Source organism: Sander vitreus, chromosome 17, assembly GCF_031162955.1.
Source record: "Sander vitreus isolate 19-12246 chromosome 17, sanVit1, whole genome shotgun sequence".
Classification (NCBI taxonomy): Eukaryota; Metazoa; Chordata; class Actinopteri; order Perciformes; family Percidae; genus Sander; species Sander vitreus.
Window position 1 is genome coordinate 4,834,545 of NC_135871.1, and position 18,189 is coordinate 4,852,733.

An 18,189-nucleotide genomic window follows, 5' to 3' on the forward strand; every position below is an offset into this window, starting at 1 on the left:
TAAAAAATAGAAAAAAAATCTCTTCAAATAAATAAACTAAAAATACGTAGTGACGTCTGAAGTCAAACAAGTAAAATGAAAAGTAGATTACGCCCTAGGCCATTTAGAAATTGCATCTCGATTAAATTTTTTTCTCAACCGGTTGTAAACTTTACACATTTATATTGATTTTTAACTGATTCACGATGCATCGTTACATCCCTATTGTGAACACATTATTTCAAAGATACGGAAAGTCTATGCTAATGAGGGGAATATTCCATAATTCTTGGTTTAAGAACTGCTTATTCAAAAAAACTTATTTTACCCAATCGCATGTACAGAATGTTAGTATGCACACACTGTACACTAACCAGGAAGATGTCTGTGCAGAGCTTCAGGATGCGGTCCACACAGGGCAGCTCCTCAAACATGATGGAGTGGGAGATCTCACTGAAGAAGCCCCGCACAAACTTCCCAATGACTAAGACCACAGACACATACAGACCCATGATCCTGGAAAAACAGAAAAGAAAATGTAATGAGAAGAAAATAATATTTACATTCAAAAAGTGTGAAAAAACAAACAAATCACAACTGTTATGTTTAAAAATATGTGCAGAAGGTAACAGTATGGAAAAATATTAAAACCTAATCTTAACCATAAACAAAACGTTTTAGTTGCCTGAATGCAACTATTACTTAAGCTGTCGTACATGTTTGAAAAACACAGCACTGTCATGGAATGTAATTTTGCATTTTGCGTAACTGAAATCACTGATGGATGGATTGAAACAGGACACTTAATTGCTTGAAACGTCAAAACTGACAGATTATCAACCAACCGAATCTATTTGAACAGGGCTGCTACTTATAAATTACCTGTGTCACACACTACAACATTTTCTATCAGGAGAAATCCATGATGATCATGTCTGGTCTACAAACTACTTTTTGTTACGAGAAAAAACACGCAGAAAGTGACACAGGAAAGATTTAATATTATGCACAAGACTGGATTTTTTTTTCTCCAAAAATAGAGGTCTGCCAGAAACAAGCGCTCCAAGTTATAAATGGCTCCTTTATGGATTTATAATCCATTTATGGATGTTTTTATGAATATTAAAACTGTATATATCCAACCCATGTGATGTTTGCAAGTGTAGGTTCCTTACCCATATCCAGCCAGGAAACCCAGGCTGGGTGGACTGACTTTATCATTGAATATGACCATGGGCAGAACCCCACAGGAGGGGGCACAGCCCGCAATGGCAATGTCCCACCACTCCTGGTTCCCACTGCCATTCAGTGACCTGTCACTCATCAGTGACAGGGTTATATTCAGGTAACCATCTTCATTACCTACAAGACAGCCAATCAGCTGTGTTAATTAACAGACACTTTGAGGTGTGAATAGCAAATATAAATGCTGGTTTCCAATCTGAGATTATAACGCTAGGTTGTTGGTCGCTATGCTGCCATCTAGTGTTTATCCTTCTGCAAACGCCTAAACAGACATGGTGGTGGTGTTATTGTTGTGAGACACAAAGTGCTCTGTGACACCAAGTTGGTCAAATTAATCCAGCAAGAAAATATCCTTAAATGTGATAAAGACACTGGGCTACTTTTGTCAGTGATATAATGATTTTAATGTTAACAAGTGGATTCATGTGTCCTTGTGGAAACCTGTTTGTTACTTCTGACTTGATCCTGCTAGAACTGTTACTCTGTGCTGTACTTTACTGTACAGTACTGTAAAGAAAGCAGGCTATAACTCATTTGGGTGTTTTGGTTGTCCCTGCCATGACTAATGGAAATTATTTTGCCTGTAATATTTTTCATTTTATGAAAAAACCTTATATTGCAATGCATTTTTACATAATGAACTCTGACCTTTATATAGTTGAGTAACTGGTTTGGCCTCAGCTCCATTGGGGGCACGGATGTAGTTAGGGAACATACTAGGAACATGCCTGGGAAAGAGACAAGACACCATCTGTAAGATACAACTATATGTAACTAAAACACAAAACACTTGTATAGACATTAACACCCTTCCAGAGAGGAAACCTACACAGGCTCAGTGCGATTGCCAACCAGTAGTGAGGCCAGATCTGCTCTGACTGGGTTCCCGGGTTCCAGGTCTATGGAGTGTTTGTCAAATGTGTGTTCCACCGTCCCTCCTTTACCTAGGTCCCTGTCAGAGACAGAAGCATTACGACAGACAGAGAGGCAGATACAATTAGCAAGTAAACCTATTCTAAGAGACCGCAAGAGTACAAATATGATGCTAAAAACTAGTATAACAGGGATTCTTTAAAAAGATGTACAGCTTTTATATGTTTGGTGGCTCTTTTATGATATCTCAGACTCCTGACTTCTTGTCAGACTCAACCATAATTCACCATCATCAGCGTATTGCTATAGTGTACAGTTTACTTTATATCAGTGCAAAGTGTGCTGCGCAGCATTGTTATTTATTACCCAGTTAGTTTGGTGATAATTATGCATAATGTCTAATAGTATAGTGCGATTTTTTTATAAGGAGAGCAAAGGTCTTACCTCTGGAAAGTCCAGGCCAGACGTAGTGTTAGGTCAACACGACTTCCAAGTAGTTCTTTAATGACTTCCTGTCTGCTGGGAGGGCTGATTCTCCATACCGATCCTGAACTCCCTTCTATCATGGCGGTCACGATATCCTCATAACTGTAGAGAGTGATAAACTGCATGGCTACCTAGATACACAAACACATGAAATTATGCATGAAAAACAGTTACAGAGATCCACACACACACACACACACACACACACACACACACACACACACACACACACACACACACACACAACTGAGCATGTGTGAGAGGTGAGCATGCTAAAATAGGAAAAGGCATGCAAGAAACAGGTGAAACGCATAATTAAGACCTTTTTTTTAAAATTGTAATTTGCTAATAAAATAGTGTCAACCCTAGTATCCTGGTGTGTGATGGAACTTTCATTTAGAGGTTTTGTTTTTTTCAACATTTATAACACGTCCATAACAAAACCCTGTAGTATCAATTGCTCGTCCCAGAGTCTCCTGTGTTTGAGGTTATCATTAAAAGTACACTTAGTAAAAAATACTACCAGAACCTGCAGCTCCATGTTTTGGGATACTCTATAGAGGTACAGAATTTTGACACATGTTGAATGATATCACTTTCATTGTCATCTCCTTAGGTCTGTTTTACTAAATCTTACAGAATGACAGAACTGTTCAAATAATGAACCAGTCTGATAATTAGTTTATATTTACTACAATGCTCAGACAGCAGGAAAGACAGATAGTAGCAGTACATATAGACAGACGAGACATAGAAATCAAACTGAAATCAGTACGAACCGCATTGTCTCCAAATTTTTGGGTTAGTTGGTCATATTGAGCTTCTGTGAACGGCCGGATGGACTGCTGCTGCACACTCATGGTGAACAGGGACTAGACATACACACACAAAAAATACACCAGTGGATTATGCACATTTTATATCCTGTGTCACGCTTTTATATCTTGTGTCACACTGTGTCATTTGCGTTTTACATTTGCCTCTATTCCATTTGGCTGTACTGTAAATATCCATTGCTACTGAATTCATTTACATCCGTGAATGAAATTAATCTTTCCATAAAGAAATCAGGGATATGCATGGTAAACCTACTTCTTTGAGCCCTGCCAGATGATTGGAACAACTACAGCCTCAAAAACTACAATCGGAATAACTGGAATTAAATGGAGTTATAACTGGAATAACCCTGATTACATCATTGTGGAAATGTATCACATGCCAGTTTTAATCTTTTAGGAAAAGTGATTTCATTTTAGATTAAGACCAAGCAAATTATAAATGTATTAAGAAGTCATATCTAAAATAATCGCTGTGTACTGTCTATTAATTTAACCCACTGAAAGAAAGCAGGTTTCGATTTTTGTTGATGTCAAATCACATTAAATGCCATAGTTGTAGCTTTCGAGTAGTCATAACGTATTTGTTTGTTTTAAAGCACCCATATTATGCTCATTTTCAGGTTCATAGTTGTATTTTAAGGTTGTACCAGAATAGGTTTACATGGTTTAATTTTCAAAAAAACACCATATTTTTGTTGTACTGCACCCCTCTCTCTCACTGCTGCAGATCCTCTTTTCAGCTGGTCTCTGTTTTAGCTACAGAGTGAGACCTCTTTTCTTCTTCTTCTTCTGTACTATCTTTGATTGCACTCGCACATGCGCAGTAGCTCAGATGTAGATCATGTCAGCTAGCTAGCTCCATAGACAGTAAAAGAAAGGCTGTTTCTACAACTTCGGTCAGTTACAAGGCAGGATTAGCTGGGAGACTTCTAAATGAAGGCGCACATGTAAGTAATTCTTTTGTAGATTATGGTGAACTTGTGTGTGTTGTAGCAGTGCTTTGCTATTGAGAACGAGGTAGCATGCTAGCATTAGCATTAGCGTTAGCATGCTAAAAGGTTAGCCAGCTCGTTTCGGCTTGTGACGTCACAAGCCGTGCCGATTTTGAACAGCTCACCCAGAAACTGAAGGCAGGACACATTCAGAAACTGTATCTCACTCAAAACAGCATGGATGGATTTTTTTCAAAGTTTGTATGTATGTGGAAGCACCAGAGACACAAAAGAACACCCCAAATCCCAGAAAAGTGTTTTTTTCATAATATGGGCACTTTAAGAGACAGTAGAAGAGTTTTATGCAATGCTGATTACCTCATATCCTCCCAGCTTGACAGTCACCGTGACATCGATGGGGTGGTTGACCACACCCACCACTGATCTGACCAAAGAAATGAAGAGAAGGGGAAACCAGATGATGCAGATCAAGAAGAAGATGATGAGTCCACCCATGCCATATTTCACTATCTTCTTTTTCTTCTGTCCTTTAGGCTGTGGGTATTTCTGAGGGTAGAAAATATTATTTTTAGAGTTAATACATTTTATTTTTTAAACTTATAATGTTGAGTATTTTCGTTAAAAAACAACATATGTTAATGTTAATGAAATGTTAACCATAATTTAGAAGACAGGCACTGGGTTTTTTTTGTGTCCCTGTGAGCTATGTTGTTGGGGGCATTGGCCCCTGGTAGGGACTCCAAATGCAAATTGGTTCCAGGTGAGAGCGATTCATAGATGAAATTGGCAATATCAGAGCTGCAACACCTCGCCCAAAAAAGGAAAGAGACACTTTTTTGATTATTATTATTTTTTGGGCATTTCCGCCTTTAATCACTAGGACAGCTTAGATATGAAAGGGGAAAGACATGGAGGAAATCGCCGCAGGTTGAATTCAAACCATGGGCCTCTGCATCGAGGAATAAACCTCTTCACACTCTATCAACTAAGCTACCCAGGCACCTAAGGGAAAGAGACACTTTTGATGTCACTTTTATGACACTGATCCACTGAAACACACAGTTGGCTTAAACATTTGTGAACACTTGAGGCTGGCTCCAGAAGTGAGTCAATTTCCATTGACCCCCATGTTAAATTCCCCATTTTACAGCAGAATGGAACATGTTTACAGCCTGGTTCAAAAAACGGTTTTGGTCTCTATAGCTAAGTTTATCCTTCATGACAACTCTGAGGGGGGTGATTTTCTTTTTATAACTCATCAGATTAAGTTATATTCAGGCTCAAACTTCTACATAATTAAGGGTGTGGCCAAGTTGAGTGACAGGTGCATGTAGTGAGACAGACGAGGCTAGCCCTGGGCTGCAGCTCTGCTTGGTGTCCCTGTCAGTTCAGCTAAAGCTAATCCGAGTCACTGCACTTGACCTCCCAGCCGTGTTTTTGCCTTTCTGACAACTTTCAAGCAAATATACGACGCATAATATGTCTTGCTGTGCATTTTATTGTATAACAGACCCTCCAAGAAGTCCATGCTTCAGTTCTTTTGGTGAGTGGTATTCTAATGTTTTATTTAACATTATATGTTAGCATTATTAGCATGTTAACTAGCTAATTAGCCTTGGCTTGCACACTTAAAAGTGTGTTTTACAAAATTTACAGTGATAATACTTTTGAACAAAAGAGGTTTTTGTGTGAGAGGTTGGAAAATAAATGTTCAATTATTTTTTATACAGTCTAAGATAACAACACTAAACGTTTAAAAACACCATCAGTTGCAAGAATGTACAAAAACATTTCTACGCAGAGCTTTACGACAAGGTGTCGTCTCTGAACACATTTTTGCTGTATTTTAGAGAGACTATCCTAAGTATGGCTCTAGGGCTAAGACCATGAGGTAATTCAAATCAAAACTGTGTCATTTTGAACATTTAATCCACAAATTTAACCAAATGTATAAGGTACGATCACATTAGCCTTCTATTCAATGAAAAGTTGCCCTGAACTCAGCCACAAAAAAGGATGTGATGTCAATAATAAATTAATACTGATCAGTGATCACAGATTGTAAACAGAGAGCGATGCTTTAGTTTATAATCTATAGTGCAATATAGTTCAAAACAAGATGACTACATGTTGCAAAGCGAACTTCGAATTCCCTGGAGTCTGCCAATCGATCACATCGAAACAGTAAATAAATGCTGAATTCATGTATCATGTGGGCTTTTACTGAAGTGAATGAGCGTCGGAAAATTTTGAGACTGGTGCTAGTTTTTTTATAATGAAAAGATTTTGTTTGCACATATTGTTGCAGCTGATTCTGAGGAGTTTCCTCTTTCATTGAGTTTTCATTCCCCAAGTGCATTTATGCCAGAAGAAGTCCTTTGGTTTGCTGTCATATCACTATACTCATACACAGCATACCTTCTCTGTCTCACGGCTGCATTTAATGATGAAGATGTTGGCATAAATGTCCTCCACACACATCCAGTTTGACAGAGACAGCGTGGTGTCAGTCCAAACCCAGTCCATCACCGCTCGCAACTCCACCAGGAACGGCACCAGACGAAACCTACACTCACACAGAAGCACAACATCCATATCATACTGTCAACATACTATATGTGGATTCTTGACCCATTTAACACCCTCAGTTTTCTTTAGTAAATAAAGGTTGACCTAATCTCTATCATTATAGACACACATACAGTTCCCAATGGATTGTAGATCTCATTATTAAAAGAAAACTAATTATATATATATATATATAAAATAATATGTTAACACACATAGTTGATTCTTGGAACGTCTGTTTCAAATGTTCATTCTACTAAACAGTAGGGCTGTTGGAACGAATTCCCGAAAGTCAAATATAATTTGAGTAGTAGAAAATCAATAATATTCAAATGCTGAAATTACTATTCGAATGAGATTTTTTTTAGGTAGGTTTAATAGGTTGGCTAACGTTAGCTAATCTTTCTCTTCTCACGTCACGTCTGATGAACAATAAGTTACGGGAGTGACAAACACAAGGCATTGTGAGCTAACGTTACATACATGCGGCTGGAAATTGGAAGAAGGATGGGAAATAGTTTAGTAACATAACTTTAAAATAAACATCCACCGAACCAAAATGCTTATGTTATTAATGGTTAGCCCGTTCTGGTTTCCTAACTGCGTCGCGAGTTATAGGAGCTCAGCTCGGAGCTTCATGGAGACAGCTCTTATCAGCTGACCTACAGCTGTCAAAGTTAGGTTCGACTTCATTTTAAATCACTAAAATAGTAGTGGCAGCACCGTTTGACTTGGTTATCAATGCCATTAGCATCGTGGCTAACACTATTGTTACTTTGTTTATGACAAATCATTTCGGCTGTGCTTTCTAACATGATGTCATTGTGCTAACCGAGCACCATTAGCCTTTACAACAGACCGCTTCAATACACTTGTTACATAATGTTTCATTACAGAGTTCTCTGTTCATTTGTGTTTGTCGCTGTGTGCGTGGTGGAATATAATGTATACAGAGAGCAGCGTGCCAGAAATGCAATGCGCCGTGACGTAGGTCCCCTTCAAGGCCAGGCTGATGTTGGAAGTCCCTCTAGTGCTCATGCTTATAGTGGCATTGACAATGCAGAAGCCTGAGTAGTGTAGTACATATTTATAACAGGCTGCATTTGAGCATTAAATATTCAAATATTATTGAAATTTGAATGGTAGAGGAAGACTGAAAGCTCTACTAAACAGTGCAGGCAGCTGCAGACTGGCATTGCGTCCGTACCCTTGGAAGAGAAACAGGTTGAGGTGGTTGTATTTCTTGGTGAGGAAGTTGCCGAGGATACGAGTGGGGTATCCACAGCGGATCTGATAGGCTGACAGGCCGAAGTAAATACACTTGACAAAGTACCAGAGCTGGGCCACAAAGTTCTGATTGAACTTCCTAAACAGAGAGAAAGAGAAACAAAGAAAAACAAAACTTGATAAATCTAATTTTGCAGTAGAATGCTGAAGACTAAACTCATATATATATACACATACATACATACACATTATATATATATATATATATATATATATATATATATACACACATATATACACACACATACATACATATACATATATATATATATATATATATATACACATATATACACACACATACATATATACACACACATACATACATATATATACACACACATACATATATATACACACACATATATATATATACATACATACATATACACACACAGTCATGTGAAAAAATTAGGACACCCATGCTAAAGTTGACTAAAAAGAGGAATAAAAAAAATCATCTTTTGCAAATTGATCTTATTGCCTTAATTAAAAAAATTAGGGAAAATCCAGTCTTTAAGGACACCAATTTTCTTTGTGAATGAATAATGTATCGTAAATAAATAAATGTTCTTCCTTAAAATACAGGGGGCATAAGTAAGTACACCCCTATGTTAAATTCCAATAGAGGCAGGCAGATTTTTATTTTTAAAGGCCAGTTATTTCATGGATCCAGGATACTGTGCATCCTGATAAAGTTCCCTTGGCCTTTGGAATTAAAATAGCCCCACATCATCACATGCCCCACTACAACCCGGTTATGATCCACTAGCGCGAAATGCGGAAAACTTGCAATGTTTCCCCCGGTCTTAAGATTTTGTTCAGGAGTGTATATATATTTAAAAAAAAAAATGAATATAATAATTGTTTAAAAAAATTAATATAATAAAGTTCAAATTAATCATACAAAATAGAAAAAGAAAGCAAGGGAAAAGGTATATGGCAAAGGAGCAGTAGATCTATCATTCTTACCTACCTATCTGATCTATGTATGTAAAATCAATCCATCCTTTCCAACATTTATCAAATATGTCCATCTTCAGTCTTAGAGCCAGTGTTAGTTTTTCAATGCCAACAAGTTTGTGCATCACATTGAACCAGTCTGCTAGTGTGGCCCCCCTGATTAAGCTAAGTAATCGCTTTTTCACTTGCAATGAGCATTATCTTGAATATGTACAGTTTAGAAGAGCCTAAAAGCTGGTGTGTTTTTCTGGTGTGTTTTTCTATGAAAGCAAAAGTCAATCTCAAGTTCCAAAACTTTTTCCATATTGTCTCTGATTGTCATCCAATACTGATGTATCCCAGTGTATTCCCAAAACACATGAACATTATTTGCTCTGTCTGTCCAAAAGCCAGAATTATGCGTTTTTTACTATTAATATTTTACCAAGACAGCCCAAATTGCAATTCATGCTCTGTGATTTAGTCCATCGGTGCTAACCAATGAATACCATGAATACTCTAATAATAAATAAATTATTTAATTTGACTTCACCTTTCAGTGACAGCAGGCAGGATGAAGAACATCCACAGGTGGATCCCAAACACAAGGATCACCTGAAAGGAAGAAACAACAAGGAGGAGGAGGAGAATAGGAAAGGTGTAAGGGAAAAAAAGATAAAAAATTAAGAACGCAGAAAAGCACATTAGTAGAGCAAGTCAAATGTAGTCATCCTAACAAATATTGCAGTCCACTCTTGGCCTGTCCAAAAGCCACCTAGTTACATGATGTTACAGATTAACCTTTTCAAGAAGTAAATTTGCAAAGAAAGGCATGGAAATCCACTAATTGGTGTCTGATATAATTTGGGATGGTGAATGACGGAACAAACACAGCGACGGTTCTCCACCTTTGACTTCTTCAAAGGGAAAATGTGGAACAAAACAAATAGATACATAAATGGCAATCTGAATACATGAACTGAACCTGGAAGATGAGTTTTCCCAAGACAGCCTTGCGCAGATACAAGGCTCTGTCGATGATCATGGTGCTGAACTGGATGAGCAGCATCACCAGGAAGGCCTCAGGAACCTGGTCCTCTGACAGGGTGGAGGCTATATCAGCTGCTGCACTGTGTTTCTAAAGGAGAGAACCGTAAGTCATGTAGGATTTGCTCTACAACCTGATAAGATACTGTCTGTTTAAAAAAGTTATATTTTTTAGTTTATTTAACCTTTATTTAGCCAGGCAAGACCCATTGAGACTTGTTCTTATTTTTGTGCGTGCCCTGGTTACATATCATACAAACAACATTTTGTAATCAAAAGACAATAAAATAAATAAGATAAAAAACAAAACATCAGCCATCATAGGACATTCAACTTGACGGTCTCTTAAAACTTATGTCAGGCTCTAGGTTCACAAACATTAAAGCAGTTTTTCCCAGTTCGATTTTGACTTGAAGGACCTCAAGAGCTAACCACTCCTGAGATCTTTTCTGGCAGTGATTAGAACGCTATGTAATGAGGGATATTAGGTAATTAGGTAGCCTAATTCGGCCAAGGACAGCTAACCCACTGCCTGATAAAGATTACAATGATGCGTTCAAAAATTATCACCAAAAAACAAAGTGCTGAGTGATAATTAGTGTAAAGCTGTTTCAAGGTGGTAGAGGCAGAGTGCATGTAGATAGTGTCACCATGGTCAAATACTGACAGGAAAGTTGACTGTATAAACAGCTTTCTATTTTCACTTGAAAAACATGACCTATTTATAAAACAAAAAAAACCCAAAAAAAACTTTTTAGCTAGCTCATCAACATGCATTTGAAGGAAAGATTTTTTCAATTTCAGAACCATCCAAAGTGCAAATATTGAAGTCAATTTCCTTCAACGAGCTGGATCTAGAGAATTGCATACATGTTTTTCTTCTTCATTTAAGACATGTTAAAGCTCTAGAAGTTAGCACTGGATTGGGTATTAGGCTGTCTGCAAAATAGATAACGCTCCTCCTAATGGGTAAGCAGATGAATAAAGCACAGTGTCATGAGCAGTGTCAAGAGACAATTGTATTAATAAACAAGGTAAAAAGTAGAGGACCTAAAATTGAACCCTGTGGTACACATTTAGTGACCTTCATAAAGGTAGATTGAGTAGAGTCAGGAACAATACATTGGGTTCTATTTGCGAGATAGCTTGTAAACCACTGGCAGGCATTCTGATCCAGGCTAGCAGAGGCTAGTCTATCAACTAAAAGTGAATGGTCAGCTGAATCAAAGGCTTTGGAAAAGTCAATGTACAAAATGGGACAGTGCTGTATACTGTCAAGAGCACATATATTATCATTTAGAACAAGAGATGCATCTGATATATAAGTCTAAAACCCGACTGAAAAATATTTAAAATGCAATTCCTACTTCTGAAGAGGAAACATATGAACAGTAGTTTTCCAGATCTAGAAAATATCCCTGAGCTAAGAGTAAGATTATTAAAAACTATATCTGAAGCAGCATCCTTTTCTTCGTCTTCCTCCCGTTGTTGACATGATTCACCCTAAAGAACACTTGATCAGCAGGCAAATTTTTATGCATCATTATTCATGAGGTGCTTTGGTTTGCAGTGGACGAATAGAGGGTAGGATATGAGGCTGATTCTTGTGCACTCATTTCCAGGTGGACTGTGATTTATAAAGGGAACATTGCCTGCAGGTGTGCATGCGCACAGGTTTAAAAATCTGATTATGTTTTGGTGGACGCCATTTTCAGCTTTTGTGCCCACGTACACTTTTGGTATGGATCCTATAGGCAACGTTTTAAAATGAGACTAGCGTTCCTACCTGTAAGCTGTACTTGTCTTGTCTTGACTAGACAGTAGGCTTTAGTAGAAGAAGACACAACACAATGCTTCATGTAGCCTACATGCTACCCTAGATTTGCGTTTATAGGGTTGCTCCGCTTTGCTAGCCAAAAATGTAACAAAACCTGCTCTCACCCCAAAAGCCCAAAAACCAAAGACGATGATGATGAAGTCAATGACATCAGTCAGGAACATGAACGCATAGACATCTGTGGCAGTCCGATACTCAGCATGAAGAATACCTCGGAAGAATCCCTGTGCCGGCCTGTAAACGCTCTGAATACTGCAGAGGAAAACAAAATTAAACCACTGCATTAGTGGAAAAGTTATTTAATTCCTCCTAGGATTGCAACTAAACTTATTTTTATTAATCTAAACTATATGAATGAATTATAGATTATTTAGTCTTTAACGTGAAATATTTTGATAAATGTTCTTAGAAGGTGACTGTGGTTACTTTATAGTCTCTATGTCCTACTCACCCAGAGATGAAGACATGTTTTATCTTGTGTCCCACAGCCAGCAATCTCTGACTGGCTGCCTCTCTCCTCCTGCCTTTCTGCTTCTTCTTCACTGGTTCTTCACAGGGATCTGTAGTTTCAGGTGTGGGCTCCTCTGGAACGGTAAAGGAGGGATTCAAATAAATGACGCAAATAAAAAGTAACCATCGTTTAAAATCTTTCCTGAAACATATAGTCTCTGTATTGTGATTCAAATGACACATCAGCACAGAGATGACCAAGATAAACAGAAAATACCAGTTGAACGGAGTACAACATTACAATATTAAAGTTACTATATAACTTTTTAATATTTCTGAAACTGTGTAATTTTTCGTATATTGATCATAAATGACCTCTAACACCAAACGAGACTAAGAATGCTATTTTTATATAGTTCTTATTAGTGCCTTTGCCCGGGTCCGATTTTCATCTGCAAAGTGATGATCAGGTAGAACAGCCGTTCTACCTGATGGACGGGTTTAATGAAATGCGCTATATTAAATAAGTTATTACGTTGGTTGTTCCTACAAACTCTTAATGCTTTGGCTTGTGACACAGTGATAGTGATACCTGGTTTAGCTCACCATACATATAAAGTAGGTAGCCGTATGCAAAACTTGAACTGCAACGATGCATCTGTAACTTGAGAATGTGAATGGTTTTCTGTCTGAGCAAAATATTCATCGCAACTACATGACCTCCCCGTAACACTAACTCAGTAATCTACAGTGGGCAATACAGCACCATAAAGAAAAGACCTTTACGACAGCAGGTGTGGCAAAAACACTACTGCTGAACATATAATAACAATAATAATAATAATAATAATAATAATACATTTATTTTTTATAGCGCTTTTCTAGACACTCAAAGATGCTTTACAGTTTTAGTTACAAACAGACAAAACAAAATAGACTAAACAGACAAGGTACGTAGACAAAGTTACATGACAGACAAAAAGAAAAGGAAACACAAAGGTGCATGGACAAGCACAGGCAAAACAAAAAAAAGGAAAGGTGGGCAATGAAAAGGAGGGAAAAACTGGAAAAGTCTGTTAACAGGAAAAAGCAAGTTCGAAGAGGTGAGTTTTAAGGGCCTGTTTGAAGGATGGTAGGGTGCTTGACTGTTTGATGTGGTCGGGAGGGCGTTCCAGAGGGTGGGTGCAGCAGCTGAGAAGGAGAAAGCTCTGTCGCCCCAGGTCCGGAGCTTAGTCCTGATGGTCTTGAGTGTGTTAGCATCGACGGACCTGAGGAAATGGGCAGGAGTGTGGCGGGCGAGGAGGTCGGAGAGGTATGGAGGGGCAAGGTTATTAAGTGCTTTATGTGAGAAGTATTTTGAAGTTGATCCTGTGTTTGACTGGGAGCCAGTGGAGGTTGTGGAGAACAAGGGTGATGTGGTCTCGGCGGCGGGTGGAGGTGAGAAGGCGGGCAGCTGAGTTCTGGATGTATTGGAGTTTGTTGGTGATTTTGTCTGGTAGTCCGTAAAGAATGCTGTTGCAGTAGTCCAGTGTGGAGGTGATGAGGGCACGGATGAGTGTTTCAGCTGCAGTGGAGGACAGAGTGGAGCGGAGGCGTGCAATGTTACGAAGGTGAAAGAAGGCGGTTTTGGTGACGTGGTTGACATGTGGTACAAAGGAAAGGGTGGGATCGAAGATGGTTCCAAGGTTGCGGATGCAGGTAGAGGCAAGGTTATTATAGTTTTGCATTTTTCATTAGTTTTTATTTTTAATTCATTTTGACTTTGTTTTAAAATTCAGTTTAGTTTTTATTAGTTTTAGTCTTTTTTGTAATATGGGTTATTTGTCAGGGGATTCAAAAAGGTCAGAAAAAGTGGTTGGTTTTGAGTAGGCTGGTTGGATTTGACTAGTATTTATAGGTGGGCGGAGTAAATCTTTCTACGGGAGCTTCGGTGGATGTAGCGGGGGCGACATAGGAGACTAAGCTCTTTGATGATGGAAATACAGAACGAAGGGATAGCAGTGTTCAGCTTGTGTAGTTGTGAGATAGAGTATGTAAATGTACATAGTTAGCAGGGGAGGGTGAAAACTTGCAGTCACACGTTAGCAGATGGGTATGTTTCAACATGACAAGACAGTCGGCGAAAGAACGTGGATGATGAGCAGAGGAGACAGGGACTGAGAGGTCAGCAGCGTCAGCTACTGTCAAGTAGACAAAGCTGTCGTTCGGTAGCTAGCCGCCTACTGACTGGGTAGCGGCTAGCAGATGCTAACTGGAGGCAGCAGTCCCAGGCAACGAGGCCTAACTGCACCCGGACAGAAGCAGACTGTCCAGGGGTCTACCTCGCAGTAGCAGTGCTGGAGAAGGAGATGTGGTGAGGGAGTCCAGGTTGTAAGTTTCAGACAGCAAGCTGGTGTGAGGTGGCTAGCAGTTGCAGCTAGCTTTAAGGCTACTAGAGCCAGCTGGATATGCTAGCCACTGGCTAACTGTCGGCAGCGGTCCCAAACAACAAGGTTTAACCACACCGGGACAGAAGGGGATTCTGTCCAGGGGTCTACCGCACAGTAGTAGCGCTGGGCACAGATGGATAAGTTCAGGATTGTGATCGCCGGCAGCGGGCGATTTAAGTGGTAATGGTTAGCTGAGCCAGCTAGCATTTCCCATTGAGAAGGGCAAGAAGTTTGTGGAGTTACCCAGGGATGAGCTGCCGGTGGCGGTGGTGTTGCCATGAGGAAGTCCGAATGGCAGCGACAGGGGTGCTGGTCAGGGGTAGATGCCGTTGTAGGATGAAGGTGATGGCAGGTAAATTGGCATCCAAGTGGGTATAATCCATGTACAGATGGAGGGGTACAGGATTAGATACAGGATAGAGTTTGGATGGAGAAGTGGCGAACAAACAACGCCAGCGTCCTCTCACATCCGACACTGAAGTAAGAATATTATGCTTTTCCGTATTTTCTGTCATATCTACAATGTTATAATGTCGGATTTTCATGTTAAACGTGGCCAAAACTTCAAATAATGTAAATGTATTTTAAAGAAATCCCAGTGAGCTAAAACGTTCAGATAGCCAACTGATCTGAACGCTCCGGTTTCAACAGATTTTTCAACTCTCGGCTAAGTGTTAAGCAACTCTAAGCCGGCCTTTTCTGATTGGTCATCTGCTCCAGGTAGGCAAGACTGGAGTGTTTTTTTTAAGCTACTGTGGTGTTAACATTGTTGCATGTACAGTTGTGTTCAGAATAATAGCAATGCGTTTAAAGTGAATAATGCTAAAAATTCTTAGAATAGCTTTTAATTCCATAATATCACTGCACATTCAATTCCAAATCAAAACATGACCAAAATTGATCAAGTTTGTGTTATACCTTTACAGAAAGTGAAGAAAAATGAATATTAGGCTGTTCAAAAAAATAGCAGTATTTGCATTTTTCTTTACAAACTCAAACATTTACTGTATAAACTGAAAAATGTCTCAAGGGTTTGCTTTACTTTGTATCACTGCACTAATATTTAGTTGCATAACCATTATTTCTGAGAACTGCTTCACATCTGTGTCGCATGGAGTCGACCAACTTCTGGCACCTGTGAACCGGTATTCCAGCCCAGGATGATTGAACTACATTCCACAATTAGTCTGCATTACTGGGTTTTGCCTCAGAAACAGCATTTTTGATGTCAACCCACAAGTTTTCTATGGGATTGAGGTCTGGGGATTGGGCTGGCCACTCCATAACATCAATCTTGTTAATCTGGAACCAAGACTTTGCTCGCTTACTGGTGTGTTTTGGGTCATTGTCTTGTTGAAAGACCCATTTCAAAGGCATTTCCTCTTCAGGATAAGGCAACATGACCTCTTCAAATATTTTGATGTACTGAAACTGATCCATGATCCCTGGTATGCGATAAATAGGCCCAACACAAAGTGCTATCTAGCTACAAAAACACCGTCAAATTTGAAGAAACAGTAAACCGGTTGTCATTTTTATATTGAGGCGTGGGGGTGTTGTTGGTAGTTGCTGAATGTAACTAATAAAGTAACTTGTAATCTAACTTCGTTACTTTTAAAATCAAGTAATCTGTAAAGTAACTAAGTTACTTTTAAAATCAAGTAATCTGTAAAGTAACTAAGTTACTTTTTCAAAGTAACTGTGGCAACACTGCCCATTTCTCCTTTGGCCTGTCAATGTGTCCTTTGGCAAATTTCAACCTATTCAGTACATGTCTTTTTTTCAGCAATGGGACTTTGTGGGGGCTTCTAGCTGATAGCTTTGCTTCACAGAGCCTTCTTCTGATCGTAACAATACTCACAGGTAACTTTAAGTCTTCTTTGATTTAACTGGAGCTGACCATTGGTTGAGCCTTTGCCATTTTGGCTATTCTTCGATCCATTCGAATGGTAGTTGACCGTTTTTTCCCACGTTGTTCAGGCTTTGGATGCCATTTCAAGGCATTTTAAATCATTTTGGCTGAGCAGCCTATAATTTTCTGCACTTCTTTATATGTTTCCCCTCTCTAATCAACCTGTTCCTCAGAGCAATGTCTGGAACGACCCATTTTTCTGAGTATTTCAGTGTGAAATGCACTATAACCAGCATGCACAACATTTGCTTCCTTCCTTCCTTAAATATGGGCCATAATTGACACCTGTTTCTTCACAGAATCAATCACCTCACTAACTGAACACAACACTGCTATTATTTTGAACATGCCCCTTTCAATTATAGATTCAATTACACAGAATGAGCCGCATGCATGTCATGACTGTTGGGTCTGTTGGTTTTCTATGACTCTACAACACTTACTAGTAAATTATTTGCCATGTAGAAATATCACTTCTACCAAAAAAAATTGATTTATGAGGTTAGTGATGTTGAACTGCTATTATTTTGAATACAACTGTAGCTACATGCTAACGGCAGTAAAATATGTCATCTTGGCGCACCAATTTGTTAAATTCTCCCCAATTTTGGGTCGCATTACTGCTGAAACATGTCCGATTGTGTAGTGTTTAGTTCAAAAGCCTTTATTTGTGATTTTTAACGGTACAAAGTCCTGCTATATACTCCGTGGCAGTAGCTCCAGCTTCAACTAGTAGTGATGGGCGGATCGATCCAAATGTCAATAATATCGATACCAACGTTGGTATTGATATTGATCAATACCAGTGTAATGAGATCGATACTTTAGTTTTAGTTTCTCTCCAGTATGCACCGCTGCGGTTTCATCAAAGAGGCAACCTAGCTGTCTGTGTACAGACACAGACAGCCAGGTTGCCTCTTTTACCTTACACAGATAAGTGCCGCTGTTTTCAAGTGCCGCGCCTGTCACACATGCTGTCACAGTACAGAGCAGACACACTTTGCTCCTCCCCCCCCTCTTGTGCTTTGATGTTGTACCGTCACGTGACTCAGCGGCGGCAGGCAAACAAGCAAGCAAGCAGCCAGGCCTGGCAGTGGCCAGCAGCACACACATACAAGCAGGACAAAGACGGAGCAGAAGAAAGGCCGAGAGGAAGAGGAGCGCTGTGTGACTATATTTTCAGGGCAAAAATCAAACAACGGCAAGCTGTATAATTTGTAAAAAGGCTGCAAGATACAGTGGTAACACAACAAATTTATACAAGCATATAATAATTCTGTCCTGGGTTTTAACTTATTAATAGTCCAAAGGAAAAATCACAAAACCATTTAAAGGTCATGAA

At 39.1% G+C, this 18,189-nt stretch overlaps 1 protein-coding gene across 7 annotated transcripts in view; it reads right to left on the minus strand.

The window, feature by feature from the left end:
• The window catches only part of piezo1 (piezo type mechanosensitive ion channel component 1 (Er blood group)), a 188,845-nt gene that overhangs the window by 2,804 nt on the left and 167,852 nt on the right, over positions 1 to 18,189 (minus strand). For 6 of the 7 annotated variants that reach the window (XM_078272468.1, XM_078272469.1, XM_078272471.1 and 3 more), the window contains 13 exons: positions 12,508 to 12,640; positions 12,161 to 12,308; positions 10,158 to 10,310; positions 9,726 to 9,787; positions 8,151 to 8,309; positions 6,794 to 6,941; positions 4,733 to 4,921; positions 3,363 to 3,455; positions 2,542 to 2,714; positions 2,054 to 2,176; positions 1,873 to 1,952; positions 1,155 to 1,341; positions 354 to 495 (listed from right to left, as the gene is read on the minus strand). In XM_078272468.1, the coding sequence (XP_078128594.1) occupies positions 354 to 495; positions 1,155 to 1,341; positions 1,873 to 1,952; positions 2,054 to 2,176; positions 2,542 to 2,714; positions 3,363 to 3,455; positions 4,733 to 4,921; positions 6,794 to 6,941; positions 8,151 to 8,309; positions 9,726 to 9,787; positions 10,158 to 10,310; positions 12,161 to 12,308; positions 12,508 to 12,640 (1,790 nt within the window). The remainder of the gene's footprint in view (positions 1 to 353; positions 496 to 1,154; positions 1,342 to 1,872; positions 1,953 to 2,053; positions 2,177 to 2,541; positions 2,715 to 3,362; positions 3,456 to 4,732; positions 4,922 to 6,793; positions 6,942 to 8,150; positions 8,310 to 9,725; positions 9,788 to 10,157; positions 10,311 to 12,160; positions 12,309 to 12,507; positions 12,641 to 18,189) is intronic. The other variant, XM_078272473.1, reaches the window with a different exon arrangement.